At 37.5% G+C, this 20,783-nt stretch overlaps 1 protein-coding gene and 1 long non-coding RNA gene across 9 annotated transcripts in view; one reads left to right on the top strand and one right to left on the bottom strand.

Annotated features, from left to right (window-relative positions):
* The window catches only part of Ncoa7 (nuclear receptor coactivator 7), a 123,030-nt gene extending 117,682 nt beyond the window's left edge, over positions 1–5,348 (top strand). For all 6 annotated transcript variants that reach the window (XM_070010788.1, XM_070010790.1, XM_070010792.1 and 3 more), the window contains 4 exons: positions 325–477; positions 2,396–2,491; positions 2,863–2,936; positions 3,296–5,348. In XM_070010788.1, the coding sequence (XP_069866889.1) occupies positions 325–477; positions 2,396–2,491; positions 2,863–2,936; positions 3,296–3,431 (459 nt within the window). In that variant the 3' untranslated portion in view covers positions 3,432–5,348. The remainder of the gene's footprint in view (positions 1–324; positions 478–2,395; positions 2,492–2,862; positions 2,937–3,295) is intronic.
* LOC138819336 (uncharacterized) lies at positions 365–20,733 on the bottom strand. Of its 3 annotated transcripts, none has more exons than XR_011369404.1 (7): positions 20,585–20,733; positions 19,052–19,147; positions 18,423–18,508; positions 17,373–17,433; positions 5,510–5,593; positions 1,105–1,133; positions 365–447 (listed from the first exon to the last, which is right to left on the bottom strand). It is a non-coding gene; the product is annotated as an uncharacterized lncRNA (long non-coding RNA). The 3 variants fall into 3 exon arrangements; XR_011369405.1 differs by lacking the exon at positions 20,585–20,733 and adding an exon at positions 20,339–20,569; XR_011369406.1 differs by lacking the exon at positions 18,423–18,508.
* Between the last annotated feature and the right edge of the window lie 50 nt (positions 20,734–20,783).

The following is a 20,783-nucleotide window of genomic DNA, read 5'->3' as shown; positions in this document are numbered from 1 at the left end:
TAACCACATTATCTGATACCACATTTTTTCAGAATATATATCCATTGAAAATCAACTCATGACTGACTGTACAATTCACAGAAGCCCAAAGATAAGCCCAGTGTGGGGGAGGCAGGCTTTGGGCAGCACCATTACCAATGTGAACATTCTCAAGCATTGGTTTTTCCCTTCTCTTACTCAGTTTATGGTGATAAATACTTGACGGGGGTATGGAGGAGGACTATATATGATTTTGAATCTGAGCCATAGGCCCGTTTTTATGCCACCAGTTAATGATGATTGCAGTTAAGCTATCTATTTACATCTCCTTCTTTCGATTGGCAGCTGGCCCGACGCCTTCCAGCAAGGGTGCAGGGGTATCCATGGAGACTGGCCTACAGCACAATAGAGCATGGAACCAGCTTGAAAACTCTCTACCGGAAATCAGCATCTTTGGACAGTCCTGTCCTGTTGGTCATCAAAGATATGGATAATCAGGTGAGGCCTGTTCCTCTCTTGGAGAACATGTTCTAAAAGTTATTTTTAAATCTACTCAACTGTAGATTAAAAACAGTAATGCGATGAACTCTGGTTGTCTAGATTCCAGAACTAGCTGATTCTGCCACATTTACTTCATCTTGTCTATCACTGCATTTTTTTTTTTTTGCTATGGTATTTTGAGGTAAATTCCAGTTGCTATATCATTTCTCTTCTACCTATTTCCCACAAGTTACCACTTGGTTATGTGTATTCTCTCTTGGTGCAGGTCCTCAACATCTCATGTCTGTCCATGTTTAAGAGATCCAGTGTAGATTAAACAATTTCATTGTATATATAGGCTTAATGCCTCTTCCATAAGTAAATTGATAGAAGAAATGATAATAGACATTTTGTGCAGAATCATAGTGCTGTGGACCTAACACACTAACAATAATTCTCTAGTATCATCCATTCTTTGATTCTTTCCATGATAGCTTAAAAAAAGCTTAGCTGAGAAAATACTATTATATACAGAATCTAAGTAGTTTTTCCTATGGATTCATCTGGAAGAGATACATCTTCTACCAATGGTCATTATCCTTCTTGCCATATTTTAGTATCGTGCTTTCAAAAGTAGATACCTACCTGTTTTATTTCAGTTTTGATCAAAAGATCTATAGAAGAGAGAAAAAGAAACGTTGATGTTTTGTTAGTTTTTCTTTTTTTCTTTATTGTTAGCAGTTCTAGAGAAAAGTTTGGTATCAGGAACTATGAAAATAAATGGTTAGAATTAATTTTGAGAAAAATGTGAGCTATATCAAACAGCCTCCATTTAAAGCCACGTTTCTGAAGTGGGATTTGGAACAGAAGGCATATGACTCATGAAGGCACATTTTCAAAATGTATATGCTCACCCCAGCCAAGTTTCACCCCTGCAAATACTGACTGTGATCTGAACAGGACAGGAAGCTGAGGCAGTGGCCCTTGATGTTCTAAAAACACTACTCTTTGTATAACTTGGTTCTCTTTCCACCTCCTATCAAGAAAAAGTCAAGAACCCTTAGTTTAAACCACAACAAGATCGTATTTAAAAGCTTGTAATATTGAAGTTACTTTTTTATTAAAAGTCAGATATGCTAATCGGTCATATTTAGATTATAATTTTGGTAAACATTGATATTTCCTTGTTACAAATCAGAATGGAGAAAAATTTATTTTCTTTGAGGAAGTGTTTCCCTATGATTGTCCTTACAAAACAATGAGATATAACTGTTCTCCCAAGCTGCCATTTCCTTGTATAAGTGCATCTTCTTGTCTTTCAATGTTTCAATGTGTTGCAAAAGAAACCTATGTCCATGATGGACTTTTAAGTTGGTACAAATTATTGCCTTTAGCAAACAAGTTCTCAGAGCTTCTCTGATGGATATTCCATATACTTGAAGCTTGACCATTTGGGTTCCAATTAGAGCTGGAGACATTTTGTTGATTGGTTTGGTGCTTGTTTCTTTCCACTTAAGAGTTCCAGTGGTGCCAGTGGCTTTCACCTTAATCCTACATATGCAGGAGGCTGAGATCTGAGGTTCAGAGTTAAAGCCAACCCAGGCAGGGTCAATTAACTACCAAAATGCCCAAATAAGAGCTGTAGCTCAAGTGGTAAATACTACCCTTGAACAAAAATGCTCAGAGATGGGGCCTAGGCCCTGGTTTCAAGCCTCTGAACTGGCACACGCACACACATACACACACACACACACACTCACATACTCACATGCACACACACACATACACACAGAGAGAGTTTCAATTTATCAATAGTGTCTGCCAAAAGAGGTCCAGTGAGGTCTCTGAATAAGACTGTCAAAAATATTTAAGAAAGCCTTTCGATGGGAAGCTTTGAAAAGTTTGGAAGTATTTAACATTTTTTTTCTTTTAACAGATTTTTGGAGCATATGCAACTCATCCTTTCAAGTTCAGCGATCACTACTATGGCACAGGCGAAACATTCCTCTACACATTTAGCCCACATTTCAAGGTACCCAGCTGGGAGAAGGAACAAGGATAGGATGTCCAGATACTGGACAAGGAATAATGCTATCACCTCATCTACATTTATTCCAGATTGGATCAGTTCTATATGACCATAGCACACAAAATGTTTAGGGTCTCCACTTAGGAGTTGCTTAGCGTGGGATTTAGAAAGAGGATGCCGATGAGAGTCAGACATCACTGAAAGGTCTTTCCCACATTACTACCCCTTGGCAATCTCATTCTGGTATGGGCTAAGATTGAGAGTCAGGAGCTTCCTCAGAGAAAAAGGTGGTTCCCTTCCATACAACAGTTCTAAGATGGCCTATTTGTTAATTCTCCAGATTGAAATGTCTGTGCACTGTTTTGTGTTTCTAGGTTTTTAAGTGGAGTGGAGAAAACTCATATTTCATCAATGGAGACATAAGTTCTTTAGAACTTGGCGGTGGAGGGTAAGACTTTTGTTGCTCTTTTGCCATTTAACCTGAGAAAATGTCTATTTTAACCCAAGGTAATTAAAACGTTAATGATAGTTGACTTCAGTTAGTCTGTGTACATAGAATTATTAGGATAGTGAACTAACACTTGACCCTAAGAAATCAAAGATAAAATTATTCCTGTGCCTATGTTAGAGACTACTATCTTTAGGAAAAGTAGGTCATTTAAGTGAAATGCAAGAAATAATGCTCTTTATTGGGCAAGCACTTTTGAGGTTTGTCTGTGACATAAAGGAAAGAAGATATGACAGTGGAAGACAAAAGGATGTCCCTCAGAGGTTGTAAGTATTTAACCATTTTTTTCTTGTTTTTAGGGGACGATTTGGTTTGTGGCTAGATGCTGATTTATACCATGGTCGAAGCAACTCATGCAGCACTTTTAATAATGATATTCTTTCCAAAAAGGAAGACTTCATAGTTCAGGACCTAGAGGTATGGACATTCGAGTGAAATTCAGACTGCCTTAAAATATATCATTAAATAGACTGGGTTGGCTCGGCCCTCCTAAAGCTGGCTGAAGACGAAGCCCCACAGCAAGTGTCCCATCCTATCACAGCGCTTGCTTTCTGCCATCATCTTCGAGCATGATCACATCGCAGAAAGATTCCGAAAGCTACATGTGGAGGGCAGACACTGAAGAAAGGAATTGGAAGTCCAGATTGTCGAAAGACTGTACTTTCCACTTCTTTTGACCCCATATTGTGAAGATTCAGAATGTTTATAGCTGTATAAGGTGAATGCAATTTTTATTTTTGGTAACTGTGAAAAAAAAGATACTGTGGAAATATATACATGCCTTGTGTATTTATCAGCATCATTTTCATTACCAAAATGTACAGCTATTGTTTGCCACGAAAAGGTTGGTCTCAGAAAAATTGAAAGGACATAGCACTTAAAGGGAATGTATGATTTTTTTAAATCTGTTTTATTTATTATTTCTAGTATGTTGCTAGAAATGTGTTGGTAGGTTTTTTTTTCTTTTAATGTGTCAAATCTTGAAATAAAAAATTTTGTGCTATGTTTTGGGAACAAATCCTTGATTTACACAGTTTTCTATTGAATTTTCTTTGCCCTGATTGTTTAGGGTGATAGGTTTTTGGAAGTAAATATATCTATATCTATATACACACATATATATATATATATATACACATATAGATATAGATATAGCTCATTATCAATGTTTATTGATTTGGCTCTGATAGGCCAGCTTCTCTTGTTTAGTCATTAAGAGGTACACTGAACATATTTGTGCAAGGAAGAATATACCATTTATCTTTCACATCATAAACTGGTATTTATAGAAATGGAAACCTTTATGAACAGGCCCTGCTTCTGAAAGGAAAATGTTTCACTTTTTATGAAATCATGTGTGTTAATAACAAAACCTTAATTTTCATGGTTTTTTTTTTTTTGGCACACAACTTCCCTCGAGCAGTTATATTAGTAGGAAGGCCTGTCTTAAAAGGAACTAAGTATTTTAATTTCTCCATTTTTAAATTGAAATGATAAATGTCAAATTAGGCCAATTTTCTGGGTTTCTAGAATCTTCTTTGAGACAAATCAGTGCAAAGAAATACATTCTATCCCAAATTGGAACAAAATGAAATCTATTTTTTTCAAATATCAACCCAGTTTTACACCATAAAACATCTTCTGTTAAAAAAATAATAAAACCTTGTTGAAAACTTAACAAATATCAGTAATTGTCAGACTTTTATAAAAGCCAAAGACTGCTAATAGAAAAAAGTTAAATAATAGCCAAAGCTGGTAGTCATCACAAATTATTTCCCCAGTGATCTTTGAAAGGAAAGTTAATAACGAAGACCATTTACACCTCTATTTTTAAAAAGAAAATACTCATAGAATATTTCTTTTAGATTACTTTCCTATTTTAAACTATTTGTAAGAGAACAAACCAATTGACAGATCAACAATTATTATACTACACTCCCATTGCTATAAAATTTTAAATCTGTAGCCCAGACATACTTTTCTTACATTCTCCTTTTGAGAATTAACATCCTTTTTTGGTTAACAACATATTGGCAATTTAACCTTAATCTAGCCATTCAAAAAATGAGTTGATGGAGATACCAGAAATCTCTTGATCATGTTTACCATTTATGCCATTTGTAACCATATGCTATTAATGAACAAAATGGTCATTTCTTTTGCATATAGCTTACTCTTATCTAGTTGAGTCTATGATACTATACTCATGAGAGTATATCCAGATGCTTTGTTCTCTATTTAAAACAGTATTGTCCAACAGAAATGTGTGACCCTTCATTTATGGATATTGACTATATGTAATGCAGTGCTATCCCAATATTTTCAATAAAGGAAATTACGCATTCAGTGTGATTCTCTTTTCCAAGGATTCATTTATCATGTATTTATTGGGCACAAGTGTACCTCAGAATCATTGAAGCTTTGTGCCAGACAAAGCTTGCTGTGAGTTATGTTTACACTCTTATGTGGTCTGTTAAGCATTCTATAACATTTAAAACAAACAATATACATACCTTCATTTAAAATGCTTCACTGTTGAAAATGCTGATTGATTATCTGAGCGGCGGGTCTTGCTTCAGCCAGGGCTGCCATAAAACCTTTTTTATATGAAAAAATAGCAAAATGTTATATGAGCCACAGTATGACAAGGCATGCCAAGATGAGGGGCTTTTTACTTGTATGAGACAGTGATGAACTACCCAGGACTAAACTAAGTCCAATGCTTAAGTTTTCCTTGCTGCTCCAGAAACTCTCTCTTCATTCTCTGAAGTCACCTTCCTATTCTCTTGTCAGTTTCTGGAAACTGCTCCTGTAATAGTTGCTAAAGACAGCGTTTAGATTTATCTCCCAGTTTCATCTTTGTTCTTAATCTTTCTAGCTATTTTATGAATACTAACCTTTTTACTTCTGTCTCAACCTATTTCCCAATTTCCTTGAGGGCTGTTTTCCCCTGGGATAACTTTCTGTCACCTAGCTCCTACAGATCAAGGTGCCAGGTGATCTTCATTGTTTCTTAATCCCTCACTCCTTTAAGTTCCTATCAAAAATCAGGGGTGGGGGAAAGCAACCAAATGTTTGTTCAGACTGTGTTGAAAATGATTTGGATTCATTCCCATGCTACAGATTACCAGGGAGACCATAAACCAATGTGAAATATGTTCTTAGTTTGATCTCTTGATTCCTAAGTTTTAGAGAAGACAAAGAAAAGAACTATTCTGCTTTTTGCATTGAGAATCCAGTAAAGCAGAAAGTGGTTCCCAGATCAATGTCATTCTCAAAATAACTAACACAAACAGCAGTTTAGCCAGATAGAAAAAGATAAAGAGGTCAGGAGCCCAGGGAAGTTCTAGAAAACTCAAGATAAGGACACTTGCCCCTATATAATATCGGAAGTATCTGTGACCACTTCCTGATGCCCAGTAGGAGCAGATTTTCTTTCTCATCTATAGGAATCTTTAGCCCTGAGCACTATATCCTTTTCATCTCCACTGTCCATAGTGACCTCCTAATAGAAGATCCACCATTACTGAAAAAATTAAACCCTACAATTTACACCAAATCCTAAGGTCTCATTCCCTAACCAATTTCAGAATCTCTATTGATTCAGTATCAGATTTAGGGCTTTCTTGATCTGGTCAATCAAGATATAACAATAGTGCTTCTTAATAGACACATTTCAAGTCTTTTATTTACCTTTTCGATGAGCACTTCCCAGTAGAACATTCTGTGATGATGGAAGTTTTACACTAATTTCACTGTACTTAATGGTAGCCACAAATTAGCAAATAAATATGTTGGCCACTTAAAATGTGCCTTGGGTGACTGCATTTTAAATTTGAGTAACTACATGTGACAATCAGTGGCCACATATTAAACTGTACAACCTTAAGTCAAGATGTTAATGCCAAGACTTAACTTCTTCCAGCTCTGAGTTCCTCAGTAGAAGACAACTTCAGTTTCAGGCACTTTGATTTGTCTGCCATTATTGACCTTCCTGGAGCTTGGCACTTCTAAGGTTTTAGTGTGTCCTCCTTTCCCACTATTTAGTGAGCAAACCAAAAAGATGAGTTGCCTGAGAGTCTTTGATAGTGATTAATACTGATTTGTTACTACAGGATTACTGATATAATCCAAGGCCCATGTTTAGACAAGTGTAACCCCTTGTCTCAGAGAAAGTTTTCCTTGTATAACCATTACACAAATTTTGTTCCTATTCTGGAGATTCCAGCTCTGTAAGGAAGTCATATCTATCCTCGCCAAGTTAACCAGCTAGATACCCACTTGTCACATGTATACTCAGAGAACCCACCTGCACATACAGAAAGTTTTCAGTATCGTCTTGTTGCAATGAAAAGCAATCCAGAGCCATGGGGTAACTTTTCTTTTCTGCAGCAGTGCTTTTATTTTCTCATACACAAGGGCCACATGGAAAACTGGCATTGGGAGGATCAAGGTTCCAGGCCAGCACAGAAAGAAAAATCTACAAGACCATCTCCACAGAGGGAATCTGGACATGATGGATGTGTGCCTGTTGTCTCTTCCAACTACTGGAAGCCTAAAGTAAGTGGATCTTGGTTAGGGTTACTTATAGTTTTGTGACTGGCTGTTTTAACTTATGTTACCACAATGTTTTGCAAAAGTAATTGCACCAAAATATCTCACTCATGATACTATACGACTTCTTAGTTTTGGCCTTCCCTTGAATACTGGTGAAGGTGAACATTTTTAAATATGTTTCTTAGTCATTCATATTTTCTCCTTCTGTGAATTGCTACTTTTACTCTCTTCTGCCTAATTTTAGATCTATTATTATTACTAGTGTTTTTGGCTATGCTATCGATTGAACTCAGGGTCTCATATTTGCTAGGCAAAGACAATACCAATTGAGCCATACTCCTAGTCCTGTCTGTGTGCTTGAAAACAGTCACATGATATTCTTGCTATTCTGGACAATAAAAGACAGTAGTCAATGTATCAATCCTATTTATAAACTGAAGAGGAGAAATAGTTAACATGATATCAGATGATCTCAGGCTCTACAAAGGTATTGTCTTGTCTCCCTTAAAGTGATTATAGTAAGGAAAGAAATATGAAATGAGTTGGTCAATGTGGTTTAGCTTTACAGAATGGACAAGTATATTCACTTATTTGGTTATATGATTTATTTTTAAGAAGTAGCATCATGCTGGATACTGGTGACTTGTGACTATAATCCTAACTATCCAGGAAGATGAGATATGATCAGCTTTGTTTGGGGCCATTTCAAGCAGACAAATCTGAGAGACTCTTATCTCCAACTAGCCAGCAAAAAGCTAAAAGTAGAGCTGTGGCTCAAGTGGTAGAGCAACAGCCATGAATAGAAAAACTAAGCAAATGAGGCTCTGAGTCAAAGCCCCAGTACCAGCATAAAAATAAGTAATAAAACAGCATGAAGGGGCTGGGAATGTAGCTTAGTGGCAGAGTAATCACCTAGCATGCATAAAGCCTTGGGTTCAATTCCTTAGTACCACATAAACAGAAAAAGCTGGAAGCAGAACTGTGGCTCAAGTAGTAGAGTGCTAGCCTTGAGCAAAAGAAGCTCAGGTATAGTGCCCAGGCCTTGAGTTCAAGCCCCAGGACTGGCAAAAAAACAACAGCCTCATGTAGAGCAACTGGAATATTTTCTGAGTACTTAGGGACTGCATGATATTCTAAGCACTTTACATATATTGCCAGTCTTCATATTAACTTGTGATAATCTCTAGACAGATATGACTATTATTTTTTTAATGAGGTGGAATCACTACAAAATGGTTTCTTTCTTAAAGCATAAAATCGAGATAAGCCAATTCCTTTTTCCACAGTGTTAACCCACAGGCATAACCACAGTAAAGAACAAGTTGGTTGGGGAGTTCCCAGAAGCAATTCAAGGAATTGGTGGCTCTTTGAGTGTGCTAGGTAGGAAAAAATATGACAATGGGGTAACTGAAAATGTTGAAAGATAAAAATCAGAAATTACTAGGAAACTATGTAGAAATGTAATTATGAAATCCTACCACTCCATAACTAATGCTAAAGTAAGTTAATAAATAAAACTGAATTTAAAAGTTACTAGGAACTTAATGAGTATAAACGTGCTAGTACAGGTACAAGTGTAAAAGGTCACTTAATTTCAGGTTTATGAAGAATCTTGGTGGCTTAACATGAGGAATTTGCCAAAAGAATGAATTGTATCAGAAAAGCATGTCGGCAAAGGGTGTTAGAACTCTGATGTTTGAGAGAGTGGGAGTCCTAGGCCTGTGTAAGATGGTGGTAAGAGTCAGGTGCTGAAGATTTGGACCCCAGAGAATGATTTAAAAGTTAGTGCATATTGGCACTATGCTTCATGCTACAGAATGATGCTCCAAAAAGCAAGCAGGGCATTGGGATTTGCCTATGTGGGAATGAAATCACCTGGAGCTGGAACAGAGAAGCTAGGAAAATAACAACCTTGCTTCCAAATCTCTCTCAGTATGTTGAGATGTGGGAAAAACAAGCAGTTTTTGTTTGTCAGGCTTCAACATATAGTGATGATGTTCTCAGAGAAAAGGCAAATTTCAGGTAAAGCAGGAAAATAAATGTATGGTTATGTGAGAAGGAGGAGGAGGAAGAGGCGGAGGAGGAAGAGGAGGATGTTGATAACTCTTTACAATGAAAATGTGGTTTTACAGTGGAAAGAGTTCCAAAGGAGGTTAGCAGAAAAAAAGTTTGAGAAAAAGAGAAGCAAAGGGAAGTTTAGACTTAAGTTAGATATGTTCACTAACCCCTAAGCAAGCTAAGCAACCTTAGGGGCAAAACACCGGTTAACACACCTTCAAAGTGTGTTCTTTCATTTCCTTTTACCTTAAACTTTATGATGAGAGTTGGACATGCTTAAAGGTAGTCCTGTTTGACATTTTAACTTTTCAAACATGCTCTGTGACTTTGATCTAAGCACACCCAAAATAGTGGTAGTAGTAGACACCACCTTTCCTTCTTGAAGCTTATGTCCATAAACTGAGCTTGTTCAGAAATCTTACCATCTCTGAATTCTGTAGTCTACACAAACATCTCCTGTGCTCTCCTTAACTGCTTTAGGTATTTTCATTTCTTAACCATGATTTTTTTCCCACTCACAGAGATGTGAACTCATGCATTACTTTGCACCCACTGTATTACTTTGAAGGGACCAGTAAGAACCAAAGTGAATAGAGATTTACTGGCCTTGAGAGTATGAGAAAGTATATGCCAGTGTGAATTTAATAAGACAACTAACGTGGGAGGTGTGCTAACTTATACAGTAGCAGATTCCTGTTACTTTTGGAGATATGGGAAGTAAACTCTCTGCTAATCTGTGTGGGTAGACAGACAGACTCCTCATCATCTAAATTATCCAAATGAAGCTGATTTATCCTGTGTCACATTTTTCTGTTTCTAAATTGGGAGTAACAGTATTCTCATTTTTTATGAAAATCAAATTAGTGTATCCATATAAAATGCTTTAGAGAACTATATAAGAGAAAGAGTGAGTTGGAATTATTATATTGTTAGTCCCATCCAAATTTGATTATACTGAACTCTTAGTCCCATCCAAATTTGATTATACTGAACTCTTTACTGAGCCTATAAAATTCAGGTATACCCTTGGTCCTGATTTTATTTGAAAAAAGAATTGCTTTCACCTAGGGATCTACCCTGAACAACAGAAACCAGTATACAAAGACACATGCACCTCCATTTTTATTGTAGCACTGTTCACAATAGCCAAGATTTGGAAACAACCCAGATGTCCCACTACTGATGAGTGGATCCAAAAATTGTGGTACTTATACACAATGGAATATTATGCAGCCATTAGAAAGGACAAAATAATAGCATTTGCAGAGAAATGGATGGAACTCAAATTATTTTGAGTGAGGTAATCCAAGAACAAGGAGACAAACAGCACATGGTCTCTCTAATATGTGGATGCTGAAGCCAAAATGCAAGAAGATATGATAAAGTAAACAGGACTTAAGAAACAAAGGACAGCTACTCATTTTGTCATATCATCACTAAATGACTCCATGTTCTGACCATATATATGGTAGATATATGCAGTCAACAGAGGGAAGCCAGGAGGAGGAACAGAATAAGTGGGAAATGAAACAACATACAACAAAGGGGTCCATCAGCTGCACTGGACATAGAAGAAAAAGAAGTAAGCAACCAAAGACAGTGATGGGAAGGGAGAAATGAGAGGGAAGGAGGGAACAGCCTACACTAAGCAAAAGCCAAGAAATGTAAACATCGCCTGATGTGAAAGAAATAATTTGTATTGTCAAAGCCCATATAATTCACAAACTTTATAGACCATGATAATGATAATTTGCTTTGTGAGGTTAAAATGTGTTTGTGACTTTAAATAAGCATCACTATTCTACAATACTGTGAAATTTTTTAAAAATTTTTAAAAAAAAATTTTTTTTAAAAAAAGTGGGAGAAGGGATGGATTAGGAGAGATGGATGACAATGTTTTCAGACACCTTGTATTCATATACTGTTTTGTAGAATGGGAACTTCTTTGTACAGCTACTTAAAGATAATAATAATAATAATAATAATAATAATAATAATGTTTTTTTTAAAGAATTACTTTCACCCATTGCAACAATGAGACGTATAAGTTGTCATGTTGAAAACGAACTTTACAACTTTGGTGGGGGGGAGGATTGGGTGGGGAGTGGGGGGAGGCTGGGAAGGGATGTGAAGGGTAAACAAAGGAGGAGGCTACAATGCTTGATAAGAAATATACTCATTATCTTGCCCATGTAATTGTAACCCCTCTGTACAGTATGTTCACAATAAAAAATAAAAAATAATTTATAAACCTAAAAAAAAGAATTACTTTCGATGTTTGCTTGTTTGAAGACATGCCTTTAAATAAAAGGAATATAAAAAGGCAGAATACTTGCATTATATTCTAGAGACAAGTAAAACAATTTATCAGGGAAAAGGCAAAAAATGGGGAAGTTGTATAAGAAAGGATGTTTTGTTATTCTCTCCATTACCAATGCTTTACATAGCATCCACTTAAGGACACTGAGTCAAAACTTTCCTGTTGGAACTTGAGGCCACCTGCCAATATTTACAAAGTAGCTCTGTAATCAGAAACTGGAAATTTCTCTCTTTTTTTGCCTATAAGCATTTGATTTCCTCCCTTTACTCAGACATTTTACACTCATCCCTACAGATAAGACCCAATATACACACAGTACTTAGTATCAAGCAATAGCACTGCCTTAAATAGTTCCTTCCTTATTGTTGTACTTATTCAGGAAGAAATGTGTTCATGCTTGTTTTATTTTCACCTTGGGAAAAAAATCTAATATTCCTCAGACTATGGTGAAACAGCAGAAAGTTTACTAAATATAAGCCAAAGTAGGTCTCTGTGTCTGTGTTTATGTCATTTCTACTTTGAATGTGGAAAAAAACCAAACTAGGTGTTGGTGGCTCACACCTGTGATCCTAACTACTTAGGATGCTGAGATCTGAGATTCTCAGTTTGAAGCCATCCTGGGAACATAATCTAAGACACTCTTATCTCTAACAAACCAGCAAAAAAATCCAGATGTGAAGGTTTGGTTCAAATAGTAGAGTGACAGCTTTGACTGAAAAAGGTAAGAGAAATTGTATAGAGAAGACTAAGGATGAAATTCTGGAACAGTCCAACACGTAATAGTTTAGAGGGGAAAAACTAATGAAAAATGGAGAAAGAACTTAGGAAGAAAAGAAAATCAAAAGGATAACACGATTTGAAAAAAAATGATCAAATTATTTCAAGGGGACAGGAAATAATAAAAAGTGTCAAATGCTGATTGGTCAATAAAGAAGGGACTAAGAATTGGTCACTGAATTTGGCAATGTGCTCATTTGTCATCTCCAAGAGAAGTTTTGATGGGGTAAAAGTTAGTTTGGGTTGAGCACCAAATGCTGGTGACTCACACCTATTCAGGAGGATGATACCTGAGAATCGCCATTCAGAGCCAACCCATGTAGGAAAGTCCATGAGACGCTTATCTCCAATTAACCACCAGAAAACCAAAACTGGTGCTGTGGCTCAAAGTGGTAGAGTGTTAGCCTTGAGCAAAGGTGCCCAGGGACATCACCCAGGCCCTGAGTTCAAGTCCCATGGCTGACAAAAACAAAAAACAAAAAAAACCCCAGAGAACTAAGGAAAGAATCTGGGGAGAGGTAATAGGGACTCTTCTTACAAGGAAATGTTCTGCAAAGAGAAATACATAGAATAGGTGGAGAAAGTAGGTGCAGAAAAAGCTTTTTTGTCTTTTTTTAAAATTTTATTTTATTTGTGAACATACTGTACAGAGGGGTTACAATTACATGGGCAGGATAATGCGTACATTTCTTACCATGCATTGCAGCCTCCTCCTTTGGTTTACCCTTCACATCCCTTCCCATCCTCCCCCCTCCCCCCCAATCCCAATCTTTCTCTTCCTCCCCCCTTCCCCCACCCCCCCCACCGACGTTGTAAAGCTCGTTTTGGACATGACAACTTGTACTTCTCATTGTTGCAACAGGTCCACCTGTATCCTTAAACAACTGGTTTTTCCCCATCTCCTCCACAAGTTATACTGACATCAAATATAGTGAAAGCAGGGGTTATACTGTGGGGGAGGGACATACAAAGCAACAAAGAGATAATCTTATAAATGCGTTAGAAACACATGCATGAAAGAAAAAAAAACATTAAAATACATATCTAAGGGCTCATTTTCCTGACATCACATTATCTGACCTTTTCCGCTTGACTCATTGTCTTTTTTTTTTAAGCTAGGGAAATGATAGCATGTTTGCAAGTAGATAATAAGATGAAGTAAAGGGAATAAGACTGGTGACATAACAAGGGGATTTTGCAGTGGTGTTCTTGAGTAGGCAGGAGAGGGCAGGATCTAGCATGCAAGTGGAGGAATTAACTTCGATGTGAACACAGACTGTTTATATTTGAAAACAGTCAGGAAGGCCAAGCTTATGAGTCATCATTTTGAAAAGTGTTTGTTCTCTTCTGATTGCTTCAATTTTCTTGTTATGTCTTTTATCCTTACTCACTTCAGCTACACAGAAAACGTCAGAATCCCAGGCTGCCCTTCCTTTCCAACTCTCTCATAGAGCTCTGAGCTTCTCATAACCCATCTTCCCCGATCCTCACTCCTCAAGTCTTCTATGATGTCATCAAGAATATATCATTTTAATTCTGTATGTAAGTTTTTATTACCTTCATTCTATCAGTACTGAGTGCTATTATGTAAAGGAATCTGTCAGTTTGATAGTGAAACCTGTCATAACATTGTTATGTGATGTGATTTGTCATAAAGTTGAAAACATTTCTTATATATCTGTTGTCTAAATTTTCTTTTATAGATTACTCTCATATTATTGCTTAATTTTATTTTTTTCTTGTTGCTGTTATTTGTATTTGTGATGTGATTTTTGCTATGTAGCCTAAATTTACAATCCACCTACCTTGGCCTTCCCCAAGGCTGGGATAACAGACATGCCCCCACTAAAGCTGGCTCAATGGCTTGGTTGATTGTTTTGTTTTTGTTTCTGTTTTTACTGGGGGTTTCAATGTGTTCTACTTTAAGAAATTCTTCCTATATTAGGATTATGAATCCTATTTCTCATGAATGCTGAAAATACAAAATTGTCATTTGTCTTTCAATGTGATTTTTGGCATTTATAGTTTTTTCAATGTTATTTTATATAGACGGGTCATTTATTTTATGGTATGGAATCTATTTTGAGTGCTTAGAAAGCACTTCTCTCTCAGATAACATGCTCTAGGAGGCTATTGAGAAACACTTGGTGCTAATTTGGCTGGGTCCCTATTCCAAGGTAACCTCTTCAGTTTTGGGCAGTTTGCCAACAACAGCTCTATCCAGAAGACTAATATTAGCTGATCACTAAAGCAGTCTAAATAACAAGACTGTACATTTGGTTCCAAGGAGAGAAATGAGAATCTGTAAAAGGCAAGCTTAACTAAAGATTACAATCCAAGTAGCGATGCCATTGAGAAAATTCGCATTTGCTAAATGTGTATAAGATACAAATCCATTCATCTAAGAAATTAGTATTTTTTTGTTCCCTGCTGTGTGCCAGATGCTAAGTTGAATGTTACAGTAAAAAAGGCCATGTCCTATTTGCAGGAACACATACAAGGAACATCTAAGAAGTCTGTCACAAGTATAAAAATGCTAAATGCACATGATAATGGACTAATTTTAACAGCTCAGGAATATCTTAATGAAAGCATTAGAAAATAAATATTGTAAACTATGCATGTATATGATAAAGATGGAATCAGAAAAATGGTGGAAAAAATATGGCTGGTGGATTAGTGCAAAGTGATATATGGGGACTTTAGCTTAAGTTTTCTGCATGTGGATATCGAGTTTTGCCAGCATCATTTGATGAAGAGGCTATCTTCCAGCAGATGATTTTTGGCTCCAATATAGAAGATTGGATGGCTACAGGTATGTGAGTTTGTTTCTGGGTCTTCTATTGTGTTCCATTAATCCTCAGGCCTATTTTTGTGCCAGTAACAAGAAGTTTTCATTACTATGGCTTTTAGTACAGTCTGAAGTTTGGTATTGTTGTTCCTCCAACACTGTTCTACTTGCCAAGGACTGCTTTTACTATTTTGAGTCTTTTATTATGCCATATGAATTTTTGGATTTCTTTCTCTATCTTGTTGAAGAATGTTTTTGGGGTTTTGCTAGGTATTGCATTGAATTTGTAAGTTGCTTTGGCATTATTCCCATTTTCATAATGTTAATTCTTCCAATGCAGAATCATGGAAAGCCTTTTCATTTCCTTAAATCTTCTTCAATTTCCTTTCTCATTTTTAAAAAGTTTTCACTATAGATTTCCTTCACATCTCAAATCTTTGGCTGTTAATTCTCAGGATTTTTGTTTTATTTTGGCTATTGCAAATGGGGGGTTGCTTTCCTGATTTCTATTTGATCAATTCAAAATGAACCAAAGACTTCAATGTAAGACTGGGAGCCACAAACCAATTGCAGGAAGGGGTAGGGGAAACATAGGGCTCCTGAGCACAGGTAGAAATGTTCTGAACGAAATTCCACAAACAGGAAAAAATATCAAAGAAAAACTTGATAAATGGGATTGCATCAAACCTAAGTTTCTACATGCAAAGGACATAGCTAACAAGCTACATAGAAAGCCGTCAGAATGGGAGAAGATTTTTTTTTTTACCAACTATCCATTAGAGACCACTCTACAACCCAGCAATTCCACTCCTGGACATTTATCCAACAGACACAAGGCCATAAGAAAGCCACCAGCACACCCGTGATGGTAGCAGTATTAATTACCAACAGACACAAGACCATAAGAAAGCCACCAGCACAACCGGGATGGTAGCAGTATTAATTACCAACAGACACAAGGCCATAAGAAAGCCACCAGCACAACCGTGATGGTAGCTGTATTAATTATCTTTGCAGTGCCCTCCACTGGCCCTCAAGTCCCAGTCTTCTTGTTTCTCATCCTATTACTTGAGCATTCTCTTTTACTTGAAACTTTCTGCTTTGCCTCTAGATCTGGTTCTTTCTTCATTGTTACAGGATACTCGTCATTCACATTTGACCATTTCTCTGACCGTTTCTTTGACTGTTTCCCTGATTTGAAAACATTTGGGTGAGCCCAGTTCAGACTTGGAACTTTTCTCCTTTCTATATATGCTTATTCCCTTGATGATCTTATTTTAAGGTTGTAAATAGTTTACACTGACCATTCTAAAATTTGTATCTCCATTTTAGAATTATGAAACCTCAGGGTCAGACACTCAATACTTATGAAATTGCTACTGAGCTGTCATATAGGCATCCATAATAAACTTTTTTGCTAAAGATGTTTATTCTCTTTTTTTCAGAGCCAGCATTACATTTAACCTTTTGGTCTGATGTCAGGGTTGGCTCTGTAAATTGCTTTGGACAATAACATGTGACTAGAGGTGATACGAACTCTTTCTGAAGTATGTTGTAGTCATTATTTTTGGCATAACAAACTACCCAAGGGTAGTTATCTTATAAAGAAAAGAGATTTATTAGTTCACAGTTCTGGGGTTTCAAGAGGATGGCACCAGCATCTTCTCATTTCTGAAGAGGGCCTCAGGGCATATAGTATTACAATTGTGACAACATGTGTAAGAGTGATCACATAGGAGGTAGGAAGTAAGAAAGGCGCAGTAAGAAAGGTTTGCTCTTTTTATAGCAATTCAGTCATTTGGGAACTAATTGGGACCCTATGAGAATGACACTACGTCTCTCTGTGAGTGAGTTCCCCCAGTGATTCCATTACCATGGGACCTCATTTCTTAAAGATTCTGCCACCTTTAAACACTGTCACAATGAGGGTCAATCTGAAAGACACATTGAAACCACAATCAAACCATTGCAAAGCCTTGAATAACATTGGTTTCACTATGCTTTCATTTCCCTCTGTACAGGGTCTTGCTAGGTAGAGGCTGCTCATTCAGTCCATGTCATCAGATGAAGTTGGAGTTGTCAAATGCATATTTCCATAGTTAAATGCTGGAGTTTTCCAATTTCCAGCCCCAAACCTACAAGACCAACAGAACTCTGCATCTAGTGAATCTGAATCTCATATTCCATGCATAGGTACGTATCATACACTGATGAACAAAGCAGGCACAAAAGATAATAATGAAGATTATATTCAATGAGAATGAAACAGATGGTAGTGAACTAGCATACTAAGTTTAATGTGTAGTATTTAATATAATGGATATTATTATATAATAGTAACTGTTAGATTTAAATATGTAGAAGAAAATGCACGTGTGTTGCTCAGCTTTTTGTCACTTTGGCAAAATGCCCGAGAGAACAATTTGAACAGGAGATGTTTATTTTGTGTCATGACTTCAAAGGGTTTAGTTCAGGGTCACTGGCCGCATTGCTTTTAGGCCAGTTGCAAAGCAGAAACACCATGGCTGAGGAAACTGCTAACCTCATGGTGGCTGGGAGCACAGAATGAAAGAGAAAAATGGAGATAAATACCCTTTAACATCATCCCTCCAGTGACCTACTTAAGTCCTCTAGCCAGGCCTTACTAACTAATGGCCCATTCAACTATGAACTCCTCAATGAGTTAATCTACTGATCAAAAAGAGAGACAAACCAGAAATTAACAGAAAGGATTAATGTTTGTGAAGCTAGTGCCATCATGATCCATTCATCTCTCAACAGCACCACAAGCTGGGGACCAATTCTGTAATATGCTAGGGTTTTAGGGGAACACAGCAGCATAACAACGGAAAAAATATAAAATAAGGCAAAGGGGAGAAGGATACCAGGTATAAAAGTGAGAGGGTAGGTTTTCCATGCTCACCATAGTTGACTTCCTTGAGGAAGAAATATTACAGCATAGCATCAAAAACTGTAGAATTCTTGGCCCATAATGACTCTATACAAACCCTGTAGTCAGAGAAATCAAACTCTTATACAGAAGTATGCAAACATATCTCCAAGGCAATTCTAGAGCAACTGCCCCCTACTGCAGATGCTAATTTAGTATCTAGTGCTACTAGAACTTACTGTTTGTTCTAGCCAACACCCTTCAACAGGTTTTTCTTATACCGTTTGTGAAAAAAGGCCCCTTTGAAAAAGCCCATTAGTGAATCTGTATTTCCTATAACTCTGAAGTATTTTCTCAAGGACTTGGAAGTTATTCCTCTGAAATATAATCATTAGGTAGACAGGGCCTCATCTCCCAAACTCAGTAAGAGGAGAGAGCCTAATTTTCATAAGTGGCAACTGGTAGACACAGCCTAGTCCCATTTTTACTTAACAACTTGGTGTAATGTTTCACTTCTCTGAGTACTTGAGTTTTCACATCACCATTAAGTTTCACCTAGTCTCCTAGGCACAAGTCAGAATTCAGGTAATTCTACCCTACTTTTAGTAATTACTCAACAAAATCTGCTTGAATAGCTTTAACTCATATCTATATGTGTTTACCTTTGACAATCTTGAAAAAGGGCGAGACTCAAGAGTAAAGTGTCTGAAGCAGCAGCACAGCCAGTGCAGGAGCCAAAATTCAGGAGCATGCCTGGTCTATACAAATAATAGAATGCAGTATGGTTGGAGCAGAAGTGATTGAAATATTGGCGGAAATTGCTATCTATGATATAGAATGTAGAGACTCATAGGCCCTCTCAGACAGGAACTTTTAACTTTTATTCTTCTGTGGGACAGGAAGCCATTGGAGGATATTGAGCTGAAGGGTGACATGATCAGGCTTAGAGACCACTGTGTCATGTTGAGATTTGACAATAACAAGAATGGTGAACTTAGAAGATCACTAAAATAATTCAGGTGAGGGGTAATGTGGTTCAGGCACAGATAATAAGTTGCATTAACACAGGATTCTTGATGCATTTTATTTCTAGATATGTTGGATATGAGAAGGTAGGATTTCAATATTTTTGGGGGGGGGTCTGGTCGTGGGGCCTGAACTCTGGGCCTGGGCGCTGTCCCTCAGCTCTTCAGGTCAAGGCTAGCGCTCTACCACTTGAGCCACAGCGCCACTTCCAGCTTTTTTCTTTTTGTTATGTGGTGCTGAGGAATCAAACCCAGGGCCTCATGCATGCAAGGCAAGAGCTCTACCACTGAGCCACCTTTCCAGCCCCGGATTTCAATATTTTTTATCCCAATCATTTAGCAGAAGAGAGTGTCCTTAAACTAAGGTTTTAGTGGATTTTATTGAGGACAGGGGAGAGGAACTCAGCTTCAACAATGTAACATCTGCTATACAAATGCATGAGCTGGTTGAGCAGGCAGTTGAATATTCAGGCCTAGAGTTTGAAGTCTATGCCTCATATTTTCATTTGGGTGTTGTAAAATACTTTGTGTTGGACTGCATGAGATGACCACAGGAATGAGCCTAAGTGAAAAGCTAACTTGGTTACCAAAGCTGTCAACATGAACAGGTTTGGAAGAAGCAGCAGCAGCACAGGAGACTGAGGATGAACCGAGCCAATCAGGTAGAGTTCCAAAAGTTTGATTTCTTGGAAACCAAGAGAAAAAAGGTTTACAAAGGAAAGTGAGTAACAACTGTCAACTACCAAGATGAAGACTGAAAAGTGACCTACCATGTTGGGGTGAGTGAGGGGAGACCGTTTGAGGGAGTACGGAGTACAGAGAATACTTTTGAGGAATTTCTTTGCAAAGAATAGAGAAATAGGCCAGTGATGGGGAAACGATGTTCCTTGGCTCTTCGTGTTTGTTACTAATAACAATACTTACACCTTCTATATTCAAACAAGGTGATACTCTGATATCTGACTGTTCATGCAACACAGTCCTGCATAGGGCATCATTGCTGTAGTCATTTACCAGGTGAAGAAAGAGCAAGCCTCTTCACAGGAAGACAAATAACTTGTTTTAAAGCTTCACAGATGGGATTTCAAATGATCAACAGCTAGTTCTCAAGTAGATCTACAGTTGGCTTATTGAAAAGCCATCCGTGGGGGAAATGATCGGCACACTCACGGGTAAATGGCTCGGCTCGCGTACACACCACGGTGCGCACTTCCGGACGAAGTCTGTTCCCGAACTACCGAACTCACACGGGGCAGCCAATCAGTTACCGCGCCGCGGTGATATCATCACGAAGCGCGGACGCATGCTGTGCGTCACTACCGACCAGACGCTTGGGGCGGTCGCTGGTGAGCGCTCTCGCTCACCCCCT

The sequence above is a fragment of the Dipodomys merriami genome, unplaced genomic scaffold (assembly GCF_024711535.1).
Source record: "Dipodomys merriami isolate MVZ:Mamm:240054 unplaced genomic scaffold, mDipMer1.0.p SCAF_8, whole genome shotgun sequence".
Taxonomy (NCBI): Eukaryota; Metazoa; Chordata; class Mammalia; order Rodentia; family Heteromyidae; genus Dipodomys; species Dipodomys merriami.
The sequence above is the reverse complement of the archived record's forward strand: the minus strand, read 5'-3'. Positions and strand labels throughout refer to the sequence as shown.